The sequence below is a fragment of the Sinocyclocheilus grahami genome, unplaced genomic scaffold (assembly GCF_001515645.1).
Source record: "Sinocyclocheilus grahami isolate Dianchi unplaced genomic scaffold, SAMN03320097.WGS_v1.1 scaffold490.1, whole genome shotgun sequence".
NCBI lineage: Eukaryota > Metazoa > Chordata > Actinopteri > Cypriniformes > Cyprinidae > Sinocyclocheilus > Sinocyclocheilus grahami.
Window position 1 is genome coordinate 474018 of NW_015505669.1, and position 21860 is coordinate 495877.

Genomic DNA, 21860 nt, shown 5'->3' on the forward strand with positions numbered 1-21860 from the left:
ATCACTTCAAGGGGCCGCGCGCTTCATCCACATTGACGTGACACACTGCACGCAAGCGACGAACTACAACGCTCCGTTTATTCAGCGAAACAGTCTTTTCTATATTATTCTAAAAAATAAAAGTCATATGGTAAAGATGTACTATTTAAAATATATATATATTTATTGCGGTTTAAGAAACTGATTTTGATAACCTTACTCTGGTAACTTATTTTAAAACGTGTTTTATGTACGTAAAAATATATTTTTATTTCAAATCATTTCAATTTATTAAAACAAAGTAATATTTTACGTATTTGCTCGTTTGGTAGGTAGCCGTGTAATAACTGGGATAATGAACATTCAGTCATTATTGCAAAATAAACCACAAGACAGTCCAAAAAGTGAGTTTACTCACTTTTCTTTTTTTTTTTTTTTGAGCATGTTTTTGGCATGTTTCATGTTTCAGTATGAATGCCTTCAGTTGATTGCAAGTTTACTCACGTTTTTTTCTTTGAATAACCGGGGTTCTCATTGTCTTGGAAAACCTGGCTATAGAACCTGGATATGGATATTCTAGAACGGCAAAGTCATGTACATTTATAAATAACACTATGGGCATTTTTATAAAGAATATCTATTTTCATTGTTATGGCAAGCTCTAAAATATTTCATCAGGTAGACATGGCGTAAAAATACATCCTTATCCTTAATCCTCATTCAGAAAAAAAGTAATAATAATAAACTGGAAAATTCATGGGGCCTTTGAATATTTTTGTGGACAATGGGGGCCAGGAGTCAAAAAGGTTGAGGACCATTGGCCTAACAAGCAAGTTCATCCATTTAAACACAGGTTGCAAAACAAAAATGACCCCTACAAACCTGTAATATTATAAGAGTGGATTCTAGCTGTGAGAATGTTAAACAGAAGTAACACATCTAAATAATGAATTAAAGAAAAATGCACACAATTGACAACAAAATTAAATTCAACCTTTATTAATTGTCTTGTTCTTTTTTTTTTTTCTTTTTTAATTTCTTTTGTAAAATCAGAAACAAAAAACCTGAACACGAGTGATAAAGCCCGCCTTAATTTATAATGGTACACAACAACAAAAATAAACAACTGGTAACTTTTAAGTGTTCCTAAAACACCCATCCAGCTCAGCTTGGTACAATAAGTTTTGGCATGTTTCATGTTTCAGTATGAATGCCTTCAGTTGGTTGCATGTTCTAAAAAAATCTTTTTCTTTATTATAATTATTGCAATTCAGACAATATATAAAACAAAAAAGGCTGCTAAAACCACAACTTAAGAAATATTCATTAGTGCCAATGTTGTTGAACTTGCGGTCTACACACACTCACACCTGCATACGTATCATGCACACATAGACATCAAACACCTGAAATAAGCTGTCACTCATACATTTACTCACCACCCTAGTCCAGCACTGATCTTTGTAAATACACCACGCTTGTTAATCTCTGGCTGTCACACATTCATCGATGCCTCACAAAAAAACGTCGCCTCCATTACCTGGGACTTCACTCATGCACGCACAGGCAGAAAGGGCACCTTGTACAGCTAAGTAACATCCAAGTGATCGTCATTATGACAACATACTCAATTAAGAAAAAGAAAAACGAGGTCAGCGTTTGGGAAACAAAAAGAAAATTCTGGATTTCACCATCATTTAAAAAAAAAAAAAAAGACAACGAGAAACAGTTTGTCAGACATCAGAACAGTGTTTGAGTAATTTAAGTCTGCATGAAAATGGAGCCTAACAATGTGAGCATTCAACGAACATTGTATGATGCATATTTTTGTCCTTTTTTTGTCTGGTTTCACCTTTACAGTGCACGCCTGAGAGCGTCTCAGTATGCGTGTGTGATCTTTATGACCTCAAGGTTTAGGATTCATCCAGTTGAGTCAGTATTTAAGTCCAACTGTTTGCATGTCCTGTTCAAGTCTTGCTGAAGTCTTCATTTAAGGGTAAGAAGAAATGGGATGTTTGTGTGTGCGTACGCGTGTATCAGTACTGATTTACTTCCACACACTGCTCCTCCATGCTCCCATGTTGTGAAAATCGGATTATGGGGAGCTCAAAACACTGCTCAGGTAAAAATGACAGTGTGTGTACATGTGTAACCAGTGTCATCAATATAATTTTGTATTAATGCATTTTGCTAGGTTTCATAATGCAGATGGTCTGCTTCTCAGCACTTAAGTGTTTATCTGCATCTGATGTTTGAGTGCTTACCTTTGAATCTCGTCTACATAGGTGTTACAAATGTATACTAAATACTTTATGCATTATGCGTCCATCTGAGTGACAGAGGGCATGTACACAAATTGCCTATATTCTGATTAATGTTCCTATATTCCTGCATCTGTGATAATATAGGAGGATAGCTGTTATATTTATATATCTGTTGTATGTATATGCGTGTTGCTGCATGTGTATTTGTCTGTAAGTGGCTGCATCAGTCAGATAGAGTCTGCACCTCCTCCCAGCAGGTCTCCAGGCAACAGCGCTGCAGGGCTGCTCATCTGGTGCCGATCTTCCACGGCCGGAGACCCCCACAGACTGCTGCTTGTGTACCCTGGAGTCATGCCGCCCCACAAGCCCGCCTTGCCAGGATCAACGCCCCCTGTGTTGCTGCCCACGCTGCCACCAGCACCATTGCTGCTCCACTGGGCGAAAATACTTAGGCCTGCTCCCTGGGCAGAGGCTGGGTCAGGGGAGCTGCCCGTACCTTCCAAACTCTGCCAGGTAGAGCCAGAGGGGCCGGTTCCGCCACTGTTGTTGCTTCCTCCTACCGTCAAACTTCCCACTCCAGCCCGTTCTCGCTCGCCACTCCCAGCGCTGATGGTACCCACGGCCCCGGCCCCCGATGACCCCATCACGCCTGCCGGCCCGGAGACAGCCACACCACCGGCTCCACTGCCGCTTCCGCCAGCTCCAGCCTGGGAATGTGCAAAATAGCGAGCAACCTCCTCCTCGCTCACGAACTCGGCAAGGATTGTGGTGTTACCTAAAACACACCTGGGAGGAATTTTCAGAGATTACAGTTAGGAAGCCATCTACAAGGTATGGAAGCCTTCACATTGTAATTTAATTTTTCGCAATTGCAACTTTGTGTCTAATCTGTTTCTCACAACTGACACAATATATATATCACACCATGTAACTATTTCTTGCAGTTGAGCCTTTGTTTTTTGTAATTGCGACTTTATTTCTCACAACTGTGACTATGCATTTCACAATGTAACTATTTCTCATAACTGTGCCTGTTACTCCAACTTGCAACTTTCTCACAACTGAGACATTATTTCACAACGTAACTTATTCTTGCAACTGCACCTGTTTTTCTAATTGTCTATTTTTTCTCAAAATTGTAATATGTCTCACAATTTAATTATTTCTCATAATTGCACCTCACAATGTAACTTTCTTGCAATTGTGCCTATATCAGCAAATCACAATATGATTTATTTTAAATGCTTACAAAATTACCTTTTTATGTTTTATTCTGAGGTGGGAGCGAGCTTTGGGAAGGTGCTAAAATGTGAAAAATTAACTTTCTATGAAAAATGTGACCATTACTTTGATTTGGGTCAGGATATAGATTTATAGACACTTACATGTGAAGTGCGCTCTGGGCTTTGGCTGCTTCTTGGCGAGTACTGTAGCGAATCAGAGCACTACCTTGAGTCAAACCGAGGTGAAAGGTCAAAAGCGGACCATGCTGCATACAGATAGTCCTTAAAGTGGAGCCATCAATCTGCAGAGAACAAATGATACAAATCATTGCAATGAAATTAGAGAACTCAATTAAAATCTAATAAAAAAAAACAACATAAGTCATTACAGATACCTGAGGAGTAAGATTACTCAACACCAGCCAGCAGCTCCCCTTAGAGGCTCCTCCATCACTCCATGCAGAACCTGCACAGATTAAGAGTGAGACCATTTATGATCTGATGCTTTATTAAGTTAAAACAGGTTGAATTTACTTAAGAGAATGTCTAAATAGTGTTTCATTTTAACACCTGTGATTTTCAATGTTTTACGGCTTCTAAGATGTTGTATTACCAGGCCCAAATCTGTTTTCTTGGCCGCCTCCAGAGCCACCCCAGCCCCTACTCAATCGTGGGCCTCCTCCAGTCCAGGGAGAAACGGAAGGCTGTTTCTGATAGGTCAGTCCAGGTGGTGGGCGTGGCAGATAAGAGCTGTTGCGATTGGTCTTCCAAGGTTTGTTGTGCCCTATTGGCTCAAGTGGCCAGCTGGGCTTGTAGTCTGTGTACTTAGCTGTGAGAACAGGAAATAAAGCACAATATATTCAGAGTATTCATACTGGGAAAAAACAAAAAATTATGGAATTCAGAGCAGTGCACAACAAATTAAGTCTTATGTGCCTTTCTGAAATCAAATCAAATCAAATAAAAAAAAAAGCAACATCTAGTGAGAAGAGTGCTTTGTTGTTACCTGGGTTGTGTGCATTGTTGAGGGGGCTCTCTGAGGCACTGTAGGGCCAGGCACCAGGTGAAGGCAGCAAGGTGTTGAGGGAGGGATTTGATTCTATGCAAACACAAGCAAAATAACTTGTTTGTTAGTATTTACATGACTATGTCAATTACATTTAAAATTCAAAGCCTAGTCCTCTGCGTATGTTTGTGGCAGCGGAACTACCTTTGAAAGAAGAAATCAATGTCATAAAACACCAGTCAAATGTTTGAACAAACTTGATTGAATCAAAGATTCTTATGATCTTAGAAAACTTTTGATAAAGTGATTCATAAAACAAAAAGGACCCAACCACTAACTAATTATATAAAACATGTACTACACATTCTAAACCATTATCTGTAAGTGTAGGGAGCTGTACCGGTGTTGTCTCTTAGCAACTGGTGCTCAGTGTCGTTGAGGCTTGACATTGATGAGCCCAGCATACTTCCAGGGGTCATGTAAGGATCAGATTCAGGGTCCACACTCTGAATTCCTTTCCAAGGCACTCCTGGTTGGAACTCTGAAGCAAAAATCATATTTCAATTCCTAACAGATATATTCACTTGTGACGAAGATGAAAATGTTCAGATGTGCATCACGGTTTACCTGGAGGCCAGCTGGATGTGCCAGTCTTGGCGGCCATCTTGTTTCCAGGACTTCTGTGCCAGTGATCTGATGGCCCTTGTGGGGGCACACCCAAACTCTCACCTCCCAGCATCTCATACTGGGAGTATGGGGAACCGCCTCTCATTTTGAGGGGAGCAGCAATGGGACCTATATATCAGAAGAACATGGTAAGACTCAGTAACTGTCAAACTCTGTATAACCCAAACTCGTAGGTGTCACAAAAAAGGTATTGCACCATTTTTATGGAGAGTGCTATCAGGAGGTGAGGGGGCTGGGGAATGACCTTCCATCATCCACTTGAAACGAGACTGCTGCCCCCCACTGTCTTTAAGCCCAGCTGGGCCACCAACCATGGGACCCAATTCAAGACCAGAGAGGCTCACTCCAGGCCCAAACCCTTTGAGACACAGAAAAGGACAGAAGATGGCATGTTACAAAAACACAACTACATCAAGGTCCCAACATAAATAACACCCTCATGTGGCTCTTTAAAATAAAAACAGACTCACCAGAATAAGTTCCTTGTGTTTTTTGATGCAGGTCTGCTACAGATCCTGCCAAGCCAGGGTGTGTGAGGGTGTCTGACATTGGCATCTTTGGGCCACTACCACCAAGGTGAGAAGGAGAGAGTTTGGAGCTGCCTCCTGTACCTCCCACATGCTGCTGCTGCTGTTGTCTCTGCTGCTGAAGAACAGCCATGATTCTAGCAAGCTGGGGAAAAACAAACAAGATTCAATATAACACCTGCAATTCAACAGGAACTCATATTGTCCACATGTCCACAACTGCAGAGGGTTAAACCCCAATCCTCATTTCATTTTCACATTACAAGAACAGATGACAACAAATTGCATCTTTCTATTTGTTTTGCTATGTTGTTTGACTTCAAACTACAGCATCATCTCCTGTGGCACATCTACACAAATATTGAGTCTATTTATGTGTATGAAAGAGGGCTGTTTACCAGTCTGCTTGTATCAAAAAAAAGTTACTTGAATAAGTAATATGACAGTATATAAGCCACAACGAGTCAACAAAGAACAAATTGATATTGCAAGCTATTTTTGTGACCATATGAATGCAACCAAGTATTAACAATATTTTTTGAAAATATGGGGTATTGAACAATATTCAGTTATTGACTATACAGAATGAAGGCTATGATATGGAAGGGAAACTAACAAAAAAACAAAACCATTTCTACCATATTTTGAGGTTTATTAAAGCACCTTATAATATTTGGCCTTATAATACACATTTTAAATGGAGAATTATGCTAGATCAAGCCATTAAATATAAATTCTGTAATATCAAACCAGTACAAAGAATGTAATTATGTAAAACGTATTTTCCGCCAGCTTTAGAATTTTCTGAGAGCACTTGACCACTGCAGAATCATCAGGAAACATTAAAAATTGCAGCAGCTTTAACAGAAGAAAAAAAAAGACGGTACTTGTTGTGGGTCTGCTTGTTGACGCATGTTTGAGGGGAACTTGCGCTGGTTCTGCAGCAGCTGCTGCTGTTGTTGTTGCTGTGGTTGCTGTTGAAGTAGCAGCTGACAGGCCTGCAAGAAAGCACGAGTCACAGGGTCAAAAAAACAAACAAACCGAACTGTTGTGAGTGTAATAAATCTGGCCTGCACAGACAAGTATTGAGCATGCAACATGAAGCTACCCACCAGTTGGAACTGAATATGAGGGGGGTATATGCCGCTGAGCATGGCAATGTGCTGTGGGGAAAGCTGTGGAGGAAAGATGCCTCCCCCAACACCTCCACTGGGAGGAGGCATCTGCTTCAGCACAGAGCCTGGCACCTGCAGCAGAAATGAGTTCATCTTATTACAAAGATCACATCTGACTTACATTTCAGCCAACTGCATTTCTGTGGTTAACAGGAATTTATCTTAAAGACCATGTGAAATCCTATTGTGCATAATCAGTGCACAGTACTTCAAAGATGAAAAAATGTGAAAACCTAAAAAACAATGTCTGCCTCTAAAACAACCTGTCTGTCAACAAAACATTTAGCAAATTACTAAAGTAATATTAATCAATATATACAGTATTATCAAGTACCTGTGGTGACAGGAACTGATGAGGCACTTGCGCTCGTACTGATGGGTTGATGGGAGGCACCCCTGGTTGGTGCCTGGACTGTGCCATCCCACCTCCGCTACTAAACAACTGACCACTCGCCTAAAGAAAAAGGACAGAAGATTAGAAAATACACAGTTAATCACAGTGACAGCAGAGGTTCAGAATGATGACCATTTTCAGACACATAAGGAGCTGCAAATACCTTGTCATAGTAAGGACCAGGATCACAGGCCCCCACCTCTTTGGAACCAGGTGAACGGAAGACTGCTCCTGCTCCCCCTCCACGTCCTCCTTTACGCATCTCTCCATTGTACTCATTTAAGCCCATGCCACGCTTCTCTCCTTCCATCTTTTTGTCCTGCGGAGGACCAGCGGCCAGATCCAAAGAACAGCCACTGTGGTCCTCTCCCTATTAACAAATCATTGCATTGGTAAACTTCATAGACCAAATTTTACTCAAATGTGTTAACAAAAGTGCATGATGTATTAGTGAGCAATAAACTATTCGCCTATATCTATATCAGCTAAATTCTGTATCAGCGCATTACATTAATAAAAAGTTTTTCCCAAAACTATATTCTCTAAGACAATTCTTTTATAATTTCTTACCAGAATCCCCATGTTTGAAAACTGTCTTGTCATTGGGTTCATCCAAGAGTCTCCTGCACCCTTCAAGGAACCCTGAAAAAAATTAGACGGAAAGCTCAGTAACTAGTAATCAGGAGTAACTTATGCTTCAGATTTGCATGAATATTGGCCATAGCCTGACCATTGACATACCTTGTTGCCCTTCTTGGCTCCCCACCCTCCAGAGTTGTAGGATGAGCTACTGCCTTGGGAATCAGCGCTGTTACATACACCACCACTCTCATCCTCCTCCTCCCAGCTGGAGTGACGTGAAGCACTGACTGAGCCCTCTCCTTCACCCCAACCTTCTTGCATAGACCTTGAACCTGTAAAAATAAAAACATTCCTTTAAAACATTCAGAAATATGAATACATTCGGGAACAGTTTAATTACAAACACTTCCATTACTGCTAGCACAAAATTATCCAGGCTCACCAGACTTCACTGGATTGGGAGAGGGGTCCCCCCAACTTGATGCCTTGCCAGTGTCATCAGGGTTGCCCCAACTAGTGGATGGATCAGTAGGTTTACCCCAGGTGGCAGTACCGTCATCCACACATGGACTGGAAGGAGACCCACTACCTCCCCATCCAGAAGAAGCTAAGAGATAAACAAAGGAAATGCTTTAATAAATATGGTTCTATGGTATACTACATGGAAACAATGTTACACTCTTTATTCTTTAAATATCAAACCAAATAACTGTTCAAGTTTGGGCTTCTGCTGCACTGACAATGATTTCAAGCTAAAAAAAAAAAACAACACTCTACCATGAGGTAATAAAAAATTATGGTCTTTTAGAGTTTGTCGTCAAGTTTTCATGTTTGCAAAGGGTTAAAAAGAAGCAGCAGTGAATTCCCATTTAAAAAATAGACTTTAAAGGAAAGCATACATTCTTACCTATTCCTGGCGCCTTGTTTGTTGAATGTGCAAGGTTCATGTCCCTATTCCCGAGGCCTGTTATTATTCTTCCAGGTGGCTGCTGCTGTAGGGTTGGAGGTCCTTGCTGAGGGGACACTGATTGTGCCTGGCCAGATGGGGCATTGTTCTTATCCCACAAATTGACATTTTTGTTGTTGTAGTTGCTGGGGTCACCCCAAGCAGATGTTCCATCATCAATCTCGATTTTCCTGCTGATGGACTGTGGAGAAGGCTCCTCCCAACCGCTGGGCTCTAAAGTGTCTCCAGGGCCGCTGGAATTTTGGGGTATGGGCCCTGAAGTCCACCCTGAACTTTGGCTCTGGGCTGAAGGACCTGCTGGTCTTCCCCAGCCCCCTTGCATGGCCCCTGTGTCCACGGACTGACACGGCTGAGGCTGTGATTGTTGTTGCTGCTGCTGTTGTGCCGGGCCTTTCTGTGAGGCCAACTGGCTGTTTGGCATCTGTGACGGGTGCATCTTCCCACCCCAGCCTTGGCGAGATTTGCCACCCATGTCTCCACCCACCCCTGTACCTCCAGTTCCCCATGCCCCTCTAGGAGCTCCCTCATCCCAATTACCCCATGTTCCCACTTCTGAGTCCCCACTAGTACCTCCACCACCCTTCCCATTCCCCCAACCCCCACTGCATGATATGGGCTCATTCTCTACCCAGTCGCTGTTACCTCTCGTTCCCCAATTGCCTGCATCCCCCCGTCTCTTTTCTTTCCAACCGCCTGTTCCTTTCTCCTCCTGTCTGTCTCCCCAGCCACTTCCTCCAGTTGATGGAGTACCCTGTGTTTGGAAATCTCCCCACCCACCTGACGAGCCCCCTGCTCTACATTCTCGCCACTCATTTCCCTCGCTGTCCCAACTTTTACCTTGGCCTTCTGATGAAGCAGTCCCTCCCCAACCTCCAGATGGCTTGCCTTGTCCACCGGCTGAACTACCTACTCCACCTACAGATTGTGAGACGCCAGGGTTTTGGATATTGACACCCGAGGGTGGAGGGCCTCGGGCATGCAAAGAAGAACTGCTGTTGCTACTACTGTTATCCCAACCTTCACCAGGTGAAACAGCAGGTGGCCCGAGGATGGAGTTTGAGTTCAAGTTGGCATTCAGAGCTGCACCTTGGAGCAGAGAGGAGGAAGATGGATCAGTAGTTGTGGTGCCAGAAGAACCAGAGTACAGTTGAGCGTGGGCAGGTGCACTCATTGTAGGTGAGGAGTCTGCTCGACCTGGTGCCGCTGCTCCGCCACCTCCCTCCAAATCCCATACCACATTCTGACGGATTTGCGTCTGACCCCAACCAGAGTTAGACAGCACTCTGGGGTCCAGGTCAGATCGGCTAAGCAGATTCTGTAAGGCCACTTCAGGGTTGAGAGGTTGATGAGAGCGGTGGTGGCCATGGTGCTGATTGGCACTTCTGGAGTTTCCTCCGCCACTGGAGGATGAGGTACCTCCCCCACCTCTGCTACCCTGGCCTCCCCACTCACTCGAGTCTGCTGCTCCCACATCCCTAACTCCTTTCTGATTGTCCCAAGCTCTTGTCATAGTTGAAGGTGTGGAGGAGGAAGTCGTTGGGTTACCAGCACTACCGCCGCTGCTGCTGCTGGTACTGCTTGAACCCTCATTCCCACCTGGATTGCTGACACTCCCAACACCACTGGATGCCCCCCACTCCCCAACCAATATATGGTCCCCACCCCATGCTCCCTGAGATACCCTGGGGGTCTGACCCCCACTTCCTGTTCCCCACGCATTTGCCCCCGTCAAATCTCCTTGATCATCCTGACCGGCAAAACCCCACGCTTTCCCACCTTCAGCAGACACAGAGGTCCCTCCTGCTCCATCTTTGCAAGGTTCAGTCCTTGAGGCACCCGTTTTGGAGATTGCAGGGAAAGGCTGAGCTCTCCACAATGATGAGCCGGTGGAGGAGGAAGAGGAAGCGGAGCCGTCCCCTCCACCTGTGCTTCCAGAGTCCATATCAGCCCCCTCTACCACCCCTGTGTTTTTTGGTCCTGCTCCTGGTTCCAGTGCTGCACCACCCCACTCTCCACAGGGTGGATCTCTGTCTCTGGATTGCATTTGGTGAAGTTGGTGCTGATGAGAGGCTTGATTCACAGAAAGAGGGATGCTGGCAGACAAAGATGAGCTTTGGAGGGAAGAGGAGCCACCCTCTGTTGCAACTGTCCCAGCTCCTTCCTGTCCCAGGGCTGGCCAAGCAGAGGGATTGGCATTAGGGTTAAAATTGGCACCTGGAATCCCACAGCTGACACCAAGTGAGCTATCAGAGCTCCCTGGGAGAGGGGCAGCTTTGGATATGGGGGGCAATGAGCCTGCTGCTACTGCATTCCCCCCTATGAGTTCATGGGAGGATGAAGCCCAAACACTACCAGACTGCATACATTCATTGGGTGAACCGGAGGATGTGGGTGGGGAGGGGCTGCCGGAATTCACTCCTTTCCTTTCATTTCCTCCTCCCACAACTTTTGCTTGCTGCTGGAGATGCCTCTCACCCCATGAGGCGCTGCAGTTCAGAATTCTGCTACTGTCTGCACCTCCAGTACCTGCTGTATCTACCACCTTTGACCCATCTCCAGCAGCAATACTAGGCCATTCTTCCAGGTCTGACCGGTCCACTATCACTTTATCCCTGCCCTGAGAGAGGGGTTGGCTGCCAGAGCTGGTCCCCCACATGGAATTTGCATAATTTGAAGAAGCAGCAGCAGCAGCGATTGATGAGGATGACGACGTATGGGGCAGTGAGGGAGCAGCTGGACCCACAGGGCCCTGGCTTGGATCTGGAAACAAAATACCAAACTTCATGACCTCCATGATTCTTTTCTTATGACACACAACCTACATGTATATAAACTAAACGAATATGATACAAATGAGTCTTAAAGTTTTAAAGGGATAGTTCACCCCAAAAGTTCTGTCATCATTTACTCACCTATGCCGTTCCAAACCTGCATGACTTCTGTGAAACACAAAATAAGATATTTTGAAGAACTGCTTTTGCTCATTGACTTTCATTGTATTGACAAAAACACAGATTTATCAAATTATCTTTAAAGTGTTTCACAGAAGAAATGCATTTTTGTGAACTTTCATTTTTTGCTGCAAGCTGTAACCAGTAACCACTCTCCAAAGTAGTATGTAACTCTAACCTACAGTGTGACACTACAGCGTGCAAGTATACTCCAAGTATACAGGACACAATGAGTATTCTAAATTTGATACAGACTGGTACAATACCTTGCATTGTGTTTTGAGCTGAGCTAGCTACATTTACATTATCACGATTTGTTAGACTTATGGACAATTTAACTATAGAGCTTACATTACATTTTAAAAAGACAAATTATTGTTTTAGTCCAACTGAAATCAAACTTTTAAAGTGTATGTAAAGAACTTACTGTTTGTGATCTCTTTCACATATTTCTCTAAATAAAGAGCCTTAAAAAACAAAGTTTAAATTTCTCCGTTAGTCAAATGATTCACTTGATGATTCTTACCTGAGGCAGAAGCCACTGTTTCATTGGGGCTGTCTCCCCCGCTGTTGCCTCCCCCCAGCAGCATGGAGGACAGTGGTGGCTGGCCCCTCTTCAGTAGCACTTTATGGTCCTGCTGGCAACGGAATCGAGGTGGCACTTCACGGGGCATGTAGCGCTGAGAATTCTGTGTGCCGGGGGAGGGCTGTCCGTTGGCCACCGCCGGCCGCTTAGCATTGTTCCCACCCTGAGGGAGGGCGCCAGCAGCCGGGGTGGCAGCGGATGGGGTTGAAGAGGGGACGGGGCCAGGGCTGGGGGAAGCTGAGTTGGGGGTGGCAGGAGACTGTGCAGATGGAGGCTTGGTCAATTCTGGCACTGTGTAGTGGAAAATTTAGGAGCAAATGAGAGCAGAACTGCAGAAAAGCTACATTCAGGTAAAGGAAAGAATAAATAGATTATGCACATTAACACGATGACACACTTTTCATTTGCTTGTCAGCAAAATGACATTATCTTTGTAACTTCCAGGATATCAGTACACAGTACAAACATGAAAGATGAAAAATTCCATTAAAAATGCAAAAACTTATAAAACGCTTAGCAAGACAACAAAATGTTGTTACCTTTATTTTTTTGCTCTGCAACCTGAAACAAGGGGAAAAGGATTCAGTATTGATGGCAATGGATATTTAAATTAGGCTACTCAAAGTACAGAACAATGTTTGCTAGGCCAATGCTTGAGTTTTATTCCTCCACAGATTTGTGCCAAGCAGGACTTCATGACAGATATCATGATGCTGTTGAATGGCTGATTCTGAAACATTGACAGCCAATCAGAATCCACCCAACTTCATTGAGCTTGAGCATTCAAAGCAGCAGATGACATAACTGCAGCACATGCTTAGAATATTGTCTGTTGGTGTGGACACTAATAAAGTTAGTGTTCTTGGTGTCAACGGTCCTTTACACTCTACCCACAGCAAAAGAATGAGAAAAACATTGACAATGGCCAAACAAATAAATGACACAAAAATAGAACAACATGACAAAAAATTTCAATTTATTTCTGATTTTACTTTTTGTATCTCTAGTTCTAAAACAATGCTTTGACAAATTAGTAACAGAGGCTCCGATGACTTTCAAACTATTAACAAGACACTGAATCAATTCTACACACATAACATACAGTGGGGCAAAAAAGTATTTAGTCAGCCACCAATTGTGCAAGTTCTCCTACTTAAAAAGATGAGAGAGGCCTGTAATTTTCATCATAGGTATACCTCAACTATGAGAGACAAAATGAGAAAAAAAATCCAGAAAATCACATTGTAGGATTTTTAAAGAATTAATTGGTAAATTCCTCGGTAAAATAAGTATTTGGTCACCTACAAACAAGCAAGATTTCTGGCTCTCACAGACCTGTAACTTCTTCTTTAAGAGGCTCCTCTGTCCTCCACTCGTTACCTGTATTAATGGCATCTGTTTGAACTTGTTATCAGTATAAAAGACACCTGTCCACAACCTCAAACAGTCACACTCCAAACTCCACCATGGCCAAGACCAAAGAGCTGTCAAAGGACACCAGAAACAAAATTGTAGACCTGCACCAGGCTGGGAAGACTGAATCTGCAATAGATAAGCAGCTTGGTGTGAAGAAATCAACTGTGGGAGCAATTATTAGAAAATGGAAGACACACAAGACCACTGATAATCTCCCTCGATCTGGGACTCCACGCAAGATCTCACCCCGTGGGGTCAAAATGATCACAAGAACTGTGAGCAAAAATCCCACAACCACACGGGGGGACCTAGTGAATGACCTGCAGAGAGCTGGGACCAAAGTAACAAAGGCTACCATCAGTAACACACTGCACCGCCAGGGACTGGAGAACTTGCACAATTGGTGGCTGACTAAATACTTTTTTTCCCCACTGTACATAAGCCGAAAAAGTGACTACAGAATGTTGAAAATAATTTACTAAAATGTAACATAAATATTAGGGATGCACCGATACCACTTTTTCCAGTACTCGCCCGATACCGATACTTTTATTTTTGGTACTTGCCGATACAGAGTACCGATACCAATATTTTCATTGCATTTGTACATTTTTTAAATATTGGGTACAGAAACCAAAAGAGTATGTATAATGTTAGTTGGTTAACTTCATTTATCAAATACATACAGTCAAACCAAAATGTATTCAGACACCTTTAACATTTCTCACATTATCACAGTTTATTTGCTATAGTTTAGAAAATGGTAATAAAATATGAGAATAACTCGGATTTAAACTGTGTCAGAACAAATTCAGCTTGATAATGTCAGATAAGTTTGATAGAAAGGTATGTAATGGATTACAATAAACCAAAAATTATTCATACAGCTGTCAATATTTACACAACTATCAATATTTTGTTGAGTGTCCCTTAGCCTTAATGACAGCATATAGTCTCCTGGGCATGCTGTCATCCAGGTTCATGCAAACCTGAACTTCATCACGCGATTTGCTGTAAAAATGCATGGAACCACTCGCTATAAATCTCCTAACTGTGATATTTTCATAAATAGAAGTCGCGTTTTTTTCATCTGAAACGTGCAGCGATTTATTTTCCAAAGCCACTCATATAACGCAGAAACATTCATGAAGCAAGCAAAACACGCGCAACACGCACACGTATTTGTACTGGAGCAGAATGAGAGGGACAAGTACAGTACAGCCTAGTGCATTTCACACAGGCTGTTAGTTTCACTTTCGCCAGAAAGTCATGTATGCTTAAGGGTGAAAATAAATGACGTTTATAGTGAATGCCCCTATAAATTGTCTTATATTTACGATTTAGTTTTAATCCAAATGATGCGTGCTAAGTGAGCGAACATCAATAAAGATCACACAACAGAAGTGCACGCTCTCTCTCTCCCTCCCTACGATTAAGTAATGTGTGCATTGTTTTACTTACTTCTTTTTGACATATCTGACCGAACTACAAACTTTCCAGTGATGTCTCAGTGGTTCTCAAATTAAATTTGATTTAAAGGTGCATGTTTTACCTTTATAGAAGCAAATATTTTCTATCCTTATTAAATGTGTCATGTTTTATGTCATATTCTTAACATTCCATTAAGTGTATTATTAATATAATAAAGCAATACATTATGGCAAATCGAAGTGATACTTGTAGATTTAAAAATAAAACCACCAATATGTGGCGACAAGTCGCTGTCTTAATGAGCCAGGCGTCACGTCATTCATTCATTCATTCATTAACGACGCAAAATGCTGTAGGCCTAGTTATGAATGGGTTATTTAATCACTGACTCTCCAAATCGTTCAAAGCCGCAGATTCGTTCACTAATTAAACACCGCTGTATGTTGCTTGGAGACATACACCAGATGATACGGATTTCGTTGGAACAATTATTTTGTTGCAAAATAGAACAAACATGACAATATTCTGTTTAAAATGTAGGCTACATTTAAAATGTAAAATGTTCACTTAATATGACCTTTTTTGTTGAACTGTTGTAAAAAATTAATGGCACATTTGCCATTGTTTGGATATTCAGGGAAATTTGCATTCTTGCACGTATCTTAATAAACATGAAAACAATAACACTGTCTGTATCGAAGAGAGTTTAAATCGATCTCAGTCCGCGTCAATATTTGCTCTGCATGCTATTAAGCGAAGATCTACTTTAAAGATGCATTGAATAGCAGCGCGACTTGCTAAAGCAGCATATTCAGCGGGCATCCTATCATATGCACGCTGCTTGTGTTGATGGATGCAGTCAGTTTTGATCGCAAAAGATGAGGTAAGCTGATTGGATATCATGTATTTGACCGTTTACGCCACCCCCATTTCCCTGTTTTTACATTAGAAGCAGCATTTTGTTTGTCAGAAATACATGTTCGGTTTTAACGTTACTTTAATTTAGGGTAGAATTAAATGAATGCCAAAACGCAGAATTTTGTTCTGGGAGGTATGCGTACCCCAGTTTGAGAACCACTGCTGTATTATATACCAACTAATAAATTACAGAACGTTTAGCAAACACTGAGGAATCAAATAAATAAATAAAAGAGAGCCTCCATAGCGTAATGTAAACAGCAAAGATACATTTTTCAAAAATGAAAACAAAATGAAAAGTAAAACTAACGGTGACAGTGCTTGCATGTTTTTTCCCCCCACAAGAATACCAGCATGTTCACCTTCTCTGGTTTAAGAAGCGGTCTTTTACTTGATTTTCGCTTGAAAACCATCCATCGTTTCCTCAATATGCGCATCATTTTTGCTGTAGCTGAGTAGGTATACTCTCTAAGCGCTGTTTCGTTATGCTTTCAGTTTCGTTTGCCCTTTGATGTTTCTCATATGCAACAGAAATTGAAGCGCTTATGAGTTGACGCACAAAATTTAGTCGCACAGGCAGAAAAAATGGTCGCAGTCTGGAGCCCTGGATATTAAAGTTCATAAGTGCAGCGCTGCTTTGTTTACAGCAGAAACCAAGAAAACGCTTTAAGCGCCACCTGCTGGCAGAGAGTGAATCTGCGTCTCATTCAGCTCTGCTGTTTCGGTTTCATGCAGATATTTGTTATGCATAGCTTCACAAAACTGAAGTCAAACCATTCTGTTTTTGCTTCAAATTTAGAAATTATACAATGTAATTTAGATTAAAAACTGCTCATGTCGCATGTATGCAGCATCTTTGTTTGGATCATGATTAAAATGCAGTGGTTGCCTCTAATTTTAAATAGAAAGAGCACAGACAAAGCCTTATTTTGTTTATATGAAGAGATTTATTTTATTTGTGTTACTTATTTGATTTGGGGCTTGTTTTAAATTTTCAATTTAGTTTTGTTATTTACATTACATTTTTATTGTGTTATTTAGCAGACACTTTTATCCAAAGCGACTTACTAATGAGGACAATAGAAGCAATCAAAACCAACAAAAGAGCAATAATATGCAAGTGCTATATTAGTATATTATTATAGTTATATTTCCATTTCACAAAGAAACGGTCAGTATTTTGTCTAAGCAATAATAAAAGGACACATTTAATTTATAATTTGTCTTAAATCTCATTGTTAAAAAAAAATTGTGAATCGAATCGTGAGTTGAGTGAATCGTTACATCCCTACTTGACAAGCCACGCGCTCAATCCACTCAGCGTGCTTTGTTTACCAGCTGGCGCAAATCAGCTATACAGGCATTAATAATGAATGTTTTATATTCATTGCATACATATACTTAGTAGACATCTTTAAACTCTAATAACTCCATTCTGCTGTCTGTTGTCGGTGTTTCTTTGTCTGAATATGCATATGCATTTATCACATGCTGTGTGGTATCGGCATTTGGTATCTGGGCATTTTAACGAGTACGAGTACAGGGAAGTCGTGGCCTAATGGTTAGAGAGTCGGCCTCATAACCCAAAGGTTCTGGGTTCGAGTCTCGTACCGGCAGGGATTGTAGGTGGGGGGAGTGAATGTACAGCACTCTCTCCCACCTTCAATACCACGACTGAGGTGCCCTTGAGCAAGGCACCGAACCCCAACTGCTCCCCGGGCGCCGCAGCATAAATGCTCCGGGTGTGTGTTCATGGTTTGTGTGTGTTCACTGCTGTGTGTGTGCACTTTGGATGGGTAAATGCAGAGCACTAATTCCGAGTATGGGTCACCATACTTGGCCACACATCACTTCACTTTTCACTTTTTCACTTTTACAGGAGCTCAGTATCGGTGCTAATAATTATACTGTAATAATTATACTGTACATAAAAAAAACAACTACCTTCTGTAAGGTTTCCCGTTTCCTTTTATCTTCCTTTTTCCTTTTCTTGTCTTCCATGAACTGCTGTTCCCTTTCCTGATGCTCCTTTCTACAAAAAAAAAAAAAAACATGATTATACTGTTTATACAATCTCAGTCAAAACAAACATGCTTAACTGTAAAACCTTCTCAAGAACATATAGGCCTATTTTTATCCGAGTACGCATTACTAAATATGTGTAAAATGTACAGTTTCGTTGAGTATCACCTTCAACCAGTCCGGACAAGAGGTGCTGCCTTGTTACCAAACAAAATGCACAACAGCGGCACCAAACACATGATCATGATATCACAAATCACAGTATATGTAACATCATCGGTATGCTGTTTTACGCTCAACCTGAGTTTGCATATGTCATGCTTTAAAGGGAATGCCGATTAAAATCATACATGATCTTCGTAATGGGAGAAACTCTTGCTGCTATCTGTGAGCCTGCAGTTGGCAGGGCAGAGTTGTCGGACAGGAGCTCCGTTCACCCGCACATTTCCTCCGGTGCAATATACGAGATCACATACAAAACGTCAGCAAAAGCAATTATTAAAACGATTGTTTTAACGGCAATAACTGAAACAGTGAGTTAAATCGGACGTTTTAAAAGTCCTGCCAAACTCGGATGCATGTTACCGAGATAACTAGTTTGTTAGCAGGAGACATTGACACATATTAAACGTAAATCTCAGGTAGTTCTGTTAAATTCCCCCCAGAAGCCGACGATTAATTGCATACGGATCACGAGAAAAATCAAAAGGTTAAGCAACTGTCAAAACCAGACGTGCATAAACATGCATTTGGTCAAATACTGGAAGCAATAGTGCGCCAGGACTATGAGTCGGGATACATTGCCCACCAAAACCATAAAGCCGCCTCATATTTGTTTCCATTTAATGCAAACATTGTCCAGATTAAGTAGTAAGGTATTAAAAAAAGCACACGTATGTTTTACGATCGACCAGCGGAAAGCTAAAGTTGCAACCAGACGGATGCTAACTAGCTGGTTGGCTAATTGAACTAGCAAAACCGAGCTAACGTTAGTGGCTAGATGTCGACGAGGAAAAACTGTACCACACGTAAATGCTTTCACGCTACTGCGGTTTTTCAAATGCATACTATTGTCATTAGTAATAGACAACATTTTATATGATTTTCTCTTTAAACAAAGCACTTACCTCAGGAATTACATACACCGCAGCTAGTCTTCTAGCTACAGCTAAAGTGCTTAAGTGCGAATTTCTGGGTTTTGAGGCAACGTAAAATACAATACTCCATCAAAATCTAATAGCTAGTCATGAAACCACTCCTTCTATAGTTTCTAAATATGAAATACGATAATGTAAACGAAAGAGGCGGAATCTATGTTTAAAGCGCTGTAAAGTCAGTTGGTTGACTGTCGGCCATTTTACTGCTCGGTGTGAATGTGTGTTTCTGGACAGATCTGACGGAAGGGGGGCAGCCGAGGGAGATTTTTGACCTTCAATATTAAAAGTCCAATAATTCTTTAATTGGCCATTTCTGTAATAAAAAAATTAACTGTTTATTTTGAGGTCTAGTACTTTTTGTATAGTTGTTAATTGCGCATAAAGTAGCTGCAGGCTGATGACTACCTCAGTCATTTCAACTTTCACGTTATTTGAATATAGATAATGTTTTAGTGCAGTTTTTTTTTTTTTTTGCAAAAACATCCATTTTATACGGTACAATAAAAAAATATATAAGTACAACATGTTTGCACATTTAAATAATTGCTTTTTATGTTGACATTGTAATAAAGCTATTAAAGACAACAATGTTGGCAAAAATCCTTATTTAATCTTTTGTCTAGCCACTGTATAAAATTGTCCATAGAATAAAATAATCACGATTAATCAGTTATGTTTTAGAACGCAGAATGAAACCGTAATAATGTCACACTCAGTCATGTTTCTTTTTACACTTTTCTTCGCTAAAATTTTCAGCTGTATTTTTATTTATTTATTCATTCGTTCATTCTATTTATTAATTTTTTGGTCCCTTGGGGGTCCCCTGATCCAAGTTTGAAGTTCGCAAACTTGTCTTATAGTATCATTTTAAGTATAAAATGTTGTTTGAAATATGTTTTATGTCAGATCACAAATGACCTGCCCTTAAATTTAAAAGTATTATTATTGTGTTGTGTTGTGTAAGAAAAACACATATGCACACCTATTTTTGTTTCATCATTAGTAATGTTTAGTAATCTGGTACAGATTATCATTAGTAATGTTTTCATGAGTATATTTTATTTTTCATGGTGTTGAACAAGAATGTCTAACCACATGTTTATTCTTGACTCAAACTAATGGTTACTGAAACAAAGGAGTTCAGAACCATCAGATGGCAGCAGCAGAGAAGAAAAATGGCACGGAAAAGGAAGATAAAGTCAAAGAAAAAATACATAGGCACTCATGTCTCAATATCAGGTGATCAAAGATGCTTTATTCTGAATACAGTGTTTGTGCTGAACACATACATTTTACAATATTCTTAAGGAGGAATGTGGAATGCAGTTAAATCAAGTGTGGCCATAGGAGGTCATGCTTTTGCCCTTTTCTTGGGCTCCCAGCGCTCCTGGATGAGACCAGCTCTTGATACAGCAGCTGCAGTTACATTTCAAGAAGTCTGTGCTCAACATGTCTTTGATCCGATACACATCCTGCCACGTGGATCTTATTTGATGAACTGCCATTCCCCCAAAGAAGGTTTGTGCGCTGACTGTACCCGCTGTGGTTCTGTGCATCCACCAAATCCTGATTATTTAAAGATGAAGCCACAATGTTGGCATATTTAAAAACAGCTCCATTGATTTAATCGATACCCAGTCAATAATTAATATTCTAGGCTGCAAATGTTTTGAATATAAGACTGTATGTCAAATGACTCTGCATTTTGTAATCCAGATGTGTTCAGTACCAGCCCATGCTTGTGGATGAACTAAGACACTGCAGTGCACTGGGCCTCAGCCACTTTAACTTTCACCCTGGAGCTTCTATAGACTCCACCCCTGAGAAATGCATGGAGAAAATTGACCAAGCTATTAACCCCTGCTGTCATTACAGGTCAACTATACAATCCTGATGATTTCTAGAAAATGTGCAATTGTGCTTTCTGGTAAATTTAGCTGGGTTATGTTCTTTCTTTCTTTTCTCTCAATAGTGCTTGAAAACATGAGTGGTCAGGGCAGCACTATAGGTGGGGAGTTCAGTGAACTGGGAAGCATAATAGACCGAGTGCGTGACAAGACACGTGTTGGGGTGTGTCTGGACACTTGCCATGCTTCTACAGCAGGTATGGTGTGAAGTCCCACAGATATTATTACAAATTATTAGGAAAAAGATATATTACGTAAGATATTTTACATGAAAGATGTTTACATGTCCACAAGACAAGATTTATAGAAATGACCCTGTTCAAAAATTTACAAACGCTTGATTCTTAATACTGTGTGTCATCACAGATGCTCCACAAATGTTATTGGTTTGTTTTGTGATAGTTGTTCATGAGTCCCTTGTTTGTCCTGAACAGTTAAACTGCCCACTGTTCTTCAGAAAAATCATCCAGGTCCTGCAAATTCTTTGGTTTTCCATCATCTTTTGCATATTTGAACCCTTTCTAGCAGTGACTGAATGATTTTGAGATCCATTTTTTCACACTGAAGACAACTCAGGGACTCATAAGCAACTATTACAAAAGGTTCAAACGTTCACTGATGTGCCAGTAGGAAAAGCGATGTATTAAAGGGGTCATATGACGTTGCTA

The 21860-nt window shown here is 41.2% G+C and overlaps 1 protein-coding gene and 1 pseudogene across 3 annotated transcripts; one reads left to right on the forward strand and one right to left on the reverse strand.

The window, feature by feature from the left end:
- Positions 1–1010: 1010 nt before the first annotated feature.
- Positions 1011–19508, reverse strand: LOC107554046 (trinucleotide repeat-containing gene 6B protein-like). 3 transcript variants are annotated; one of them, XM_016236414.1, is made up of 22 exons: positions 19256–19508; positions 18051–18138; positions 12881–12902; positions 12282–12632; positions 11717–11743; positions 8745–11564; positions 8280–8444; positions 7997–8169; positions 7826–7897; positions 7419–7625; positions 7196–7315; positions 6799–6933; positions 6574–6684; positions 5630–5831; positions 5356–5517; positions 5100–5267; positions 4873–5013; positions 4473–4565; positions 4080–4295; positions 3862–3932; positions 3629–3768; positions 1011–3029 (listed from the first exon to the last, which is right to left on the reverse strand). In XM_016236414.1, exons 2-22 carry the CDS (start codon positions 18105–18107, stop codon positions 2471–2473), a joined length of 6012 nt encoding a protein of 2003 aa, XP_016091900.1. In that variant the 5' UTR covers positions 18108–18138; positions 19256–19508; the 3' UTR covers positions 1011–2470. The 3 variants fall into 3 exon arrangements, with proteins under 3 accessions (XP_016091900.1, XP_016091901.1, XP_016091902.1); XM_016236415.1 differs by lacking the exon at positions 19256–19508 and adding an exon at positions 18479–18695; XM_016236416.1 differs by lacking the exon at positions 11717–11743.
- A 952-nt stretch (positions 19509–20460) lies between these two features.
- Positions 20461–21400, forward strand: LOC107554011 (probable endonuclease 4; annotated as a pseudogene).
- The last annotated feature ends 460 nt before the right edge of the window (positions 21401–21860 follow it).

Bases quoted from the DNA above. Each gene is read 5' to 3' on its own strand.
- LOC107554046 (XM_016236414.1), bottom strand. From the start codon at position 18,107: ATGGAAGACAAGAAAAGGAAAAAGGAAGATAAAAGGAAACGGGAAACC. The intron at 11,565-11,716 runs GTGAGTAAATGA...TTTTGTTTCCAG, and splicing joins GCAGGTTTGGAACGGCATAG to ATCCAAGCCAGGGCCCTGTG. The intron at 6,934-7,195 runs GTACTTGATAAT...TTTCTGCTGCAG, and splicing joins ATCAGTTCCTGTCACCACAG to GTGCCAGGCTCTGTGCTGAA.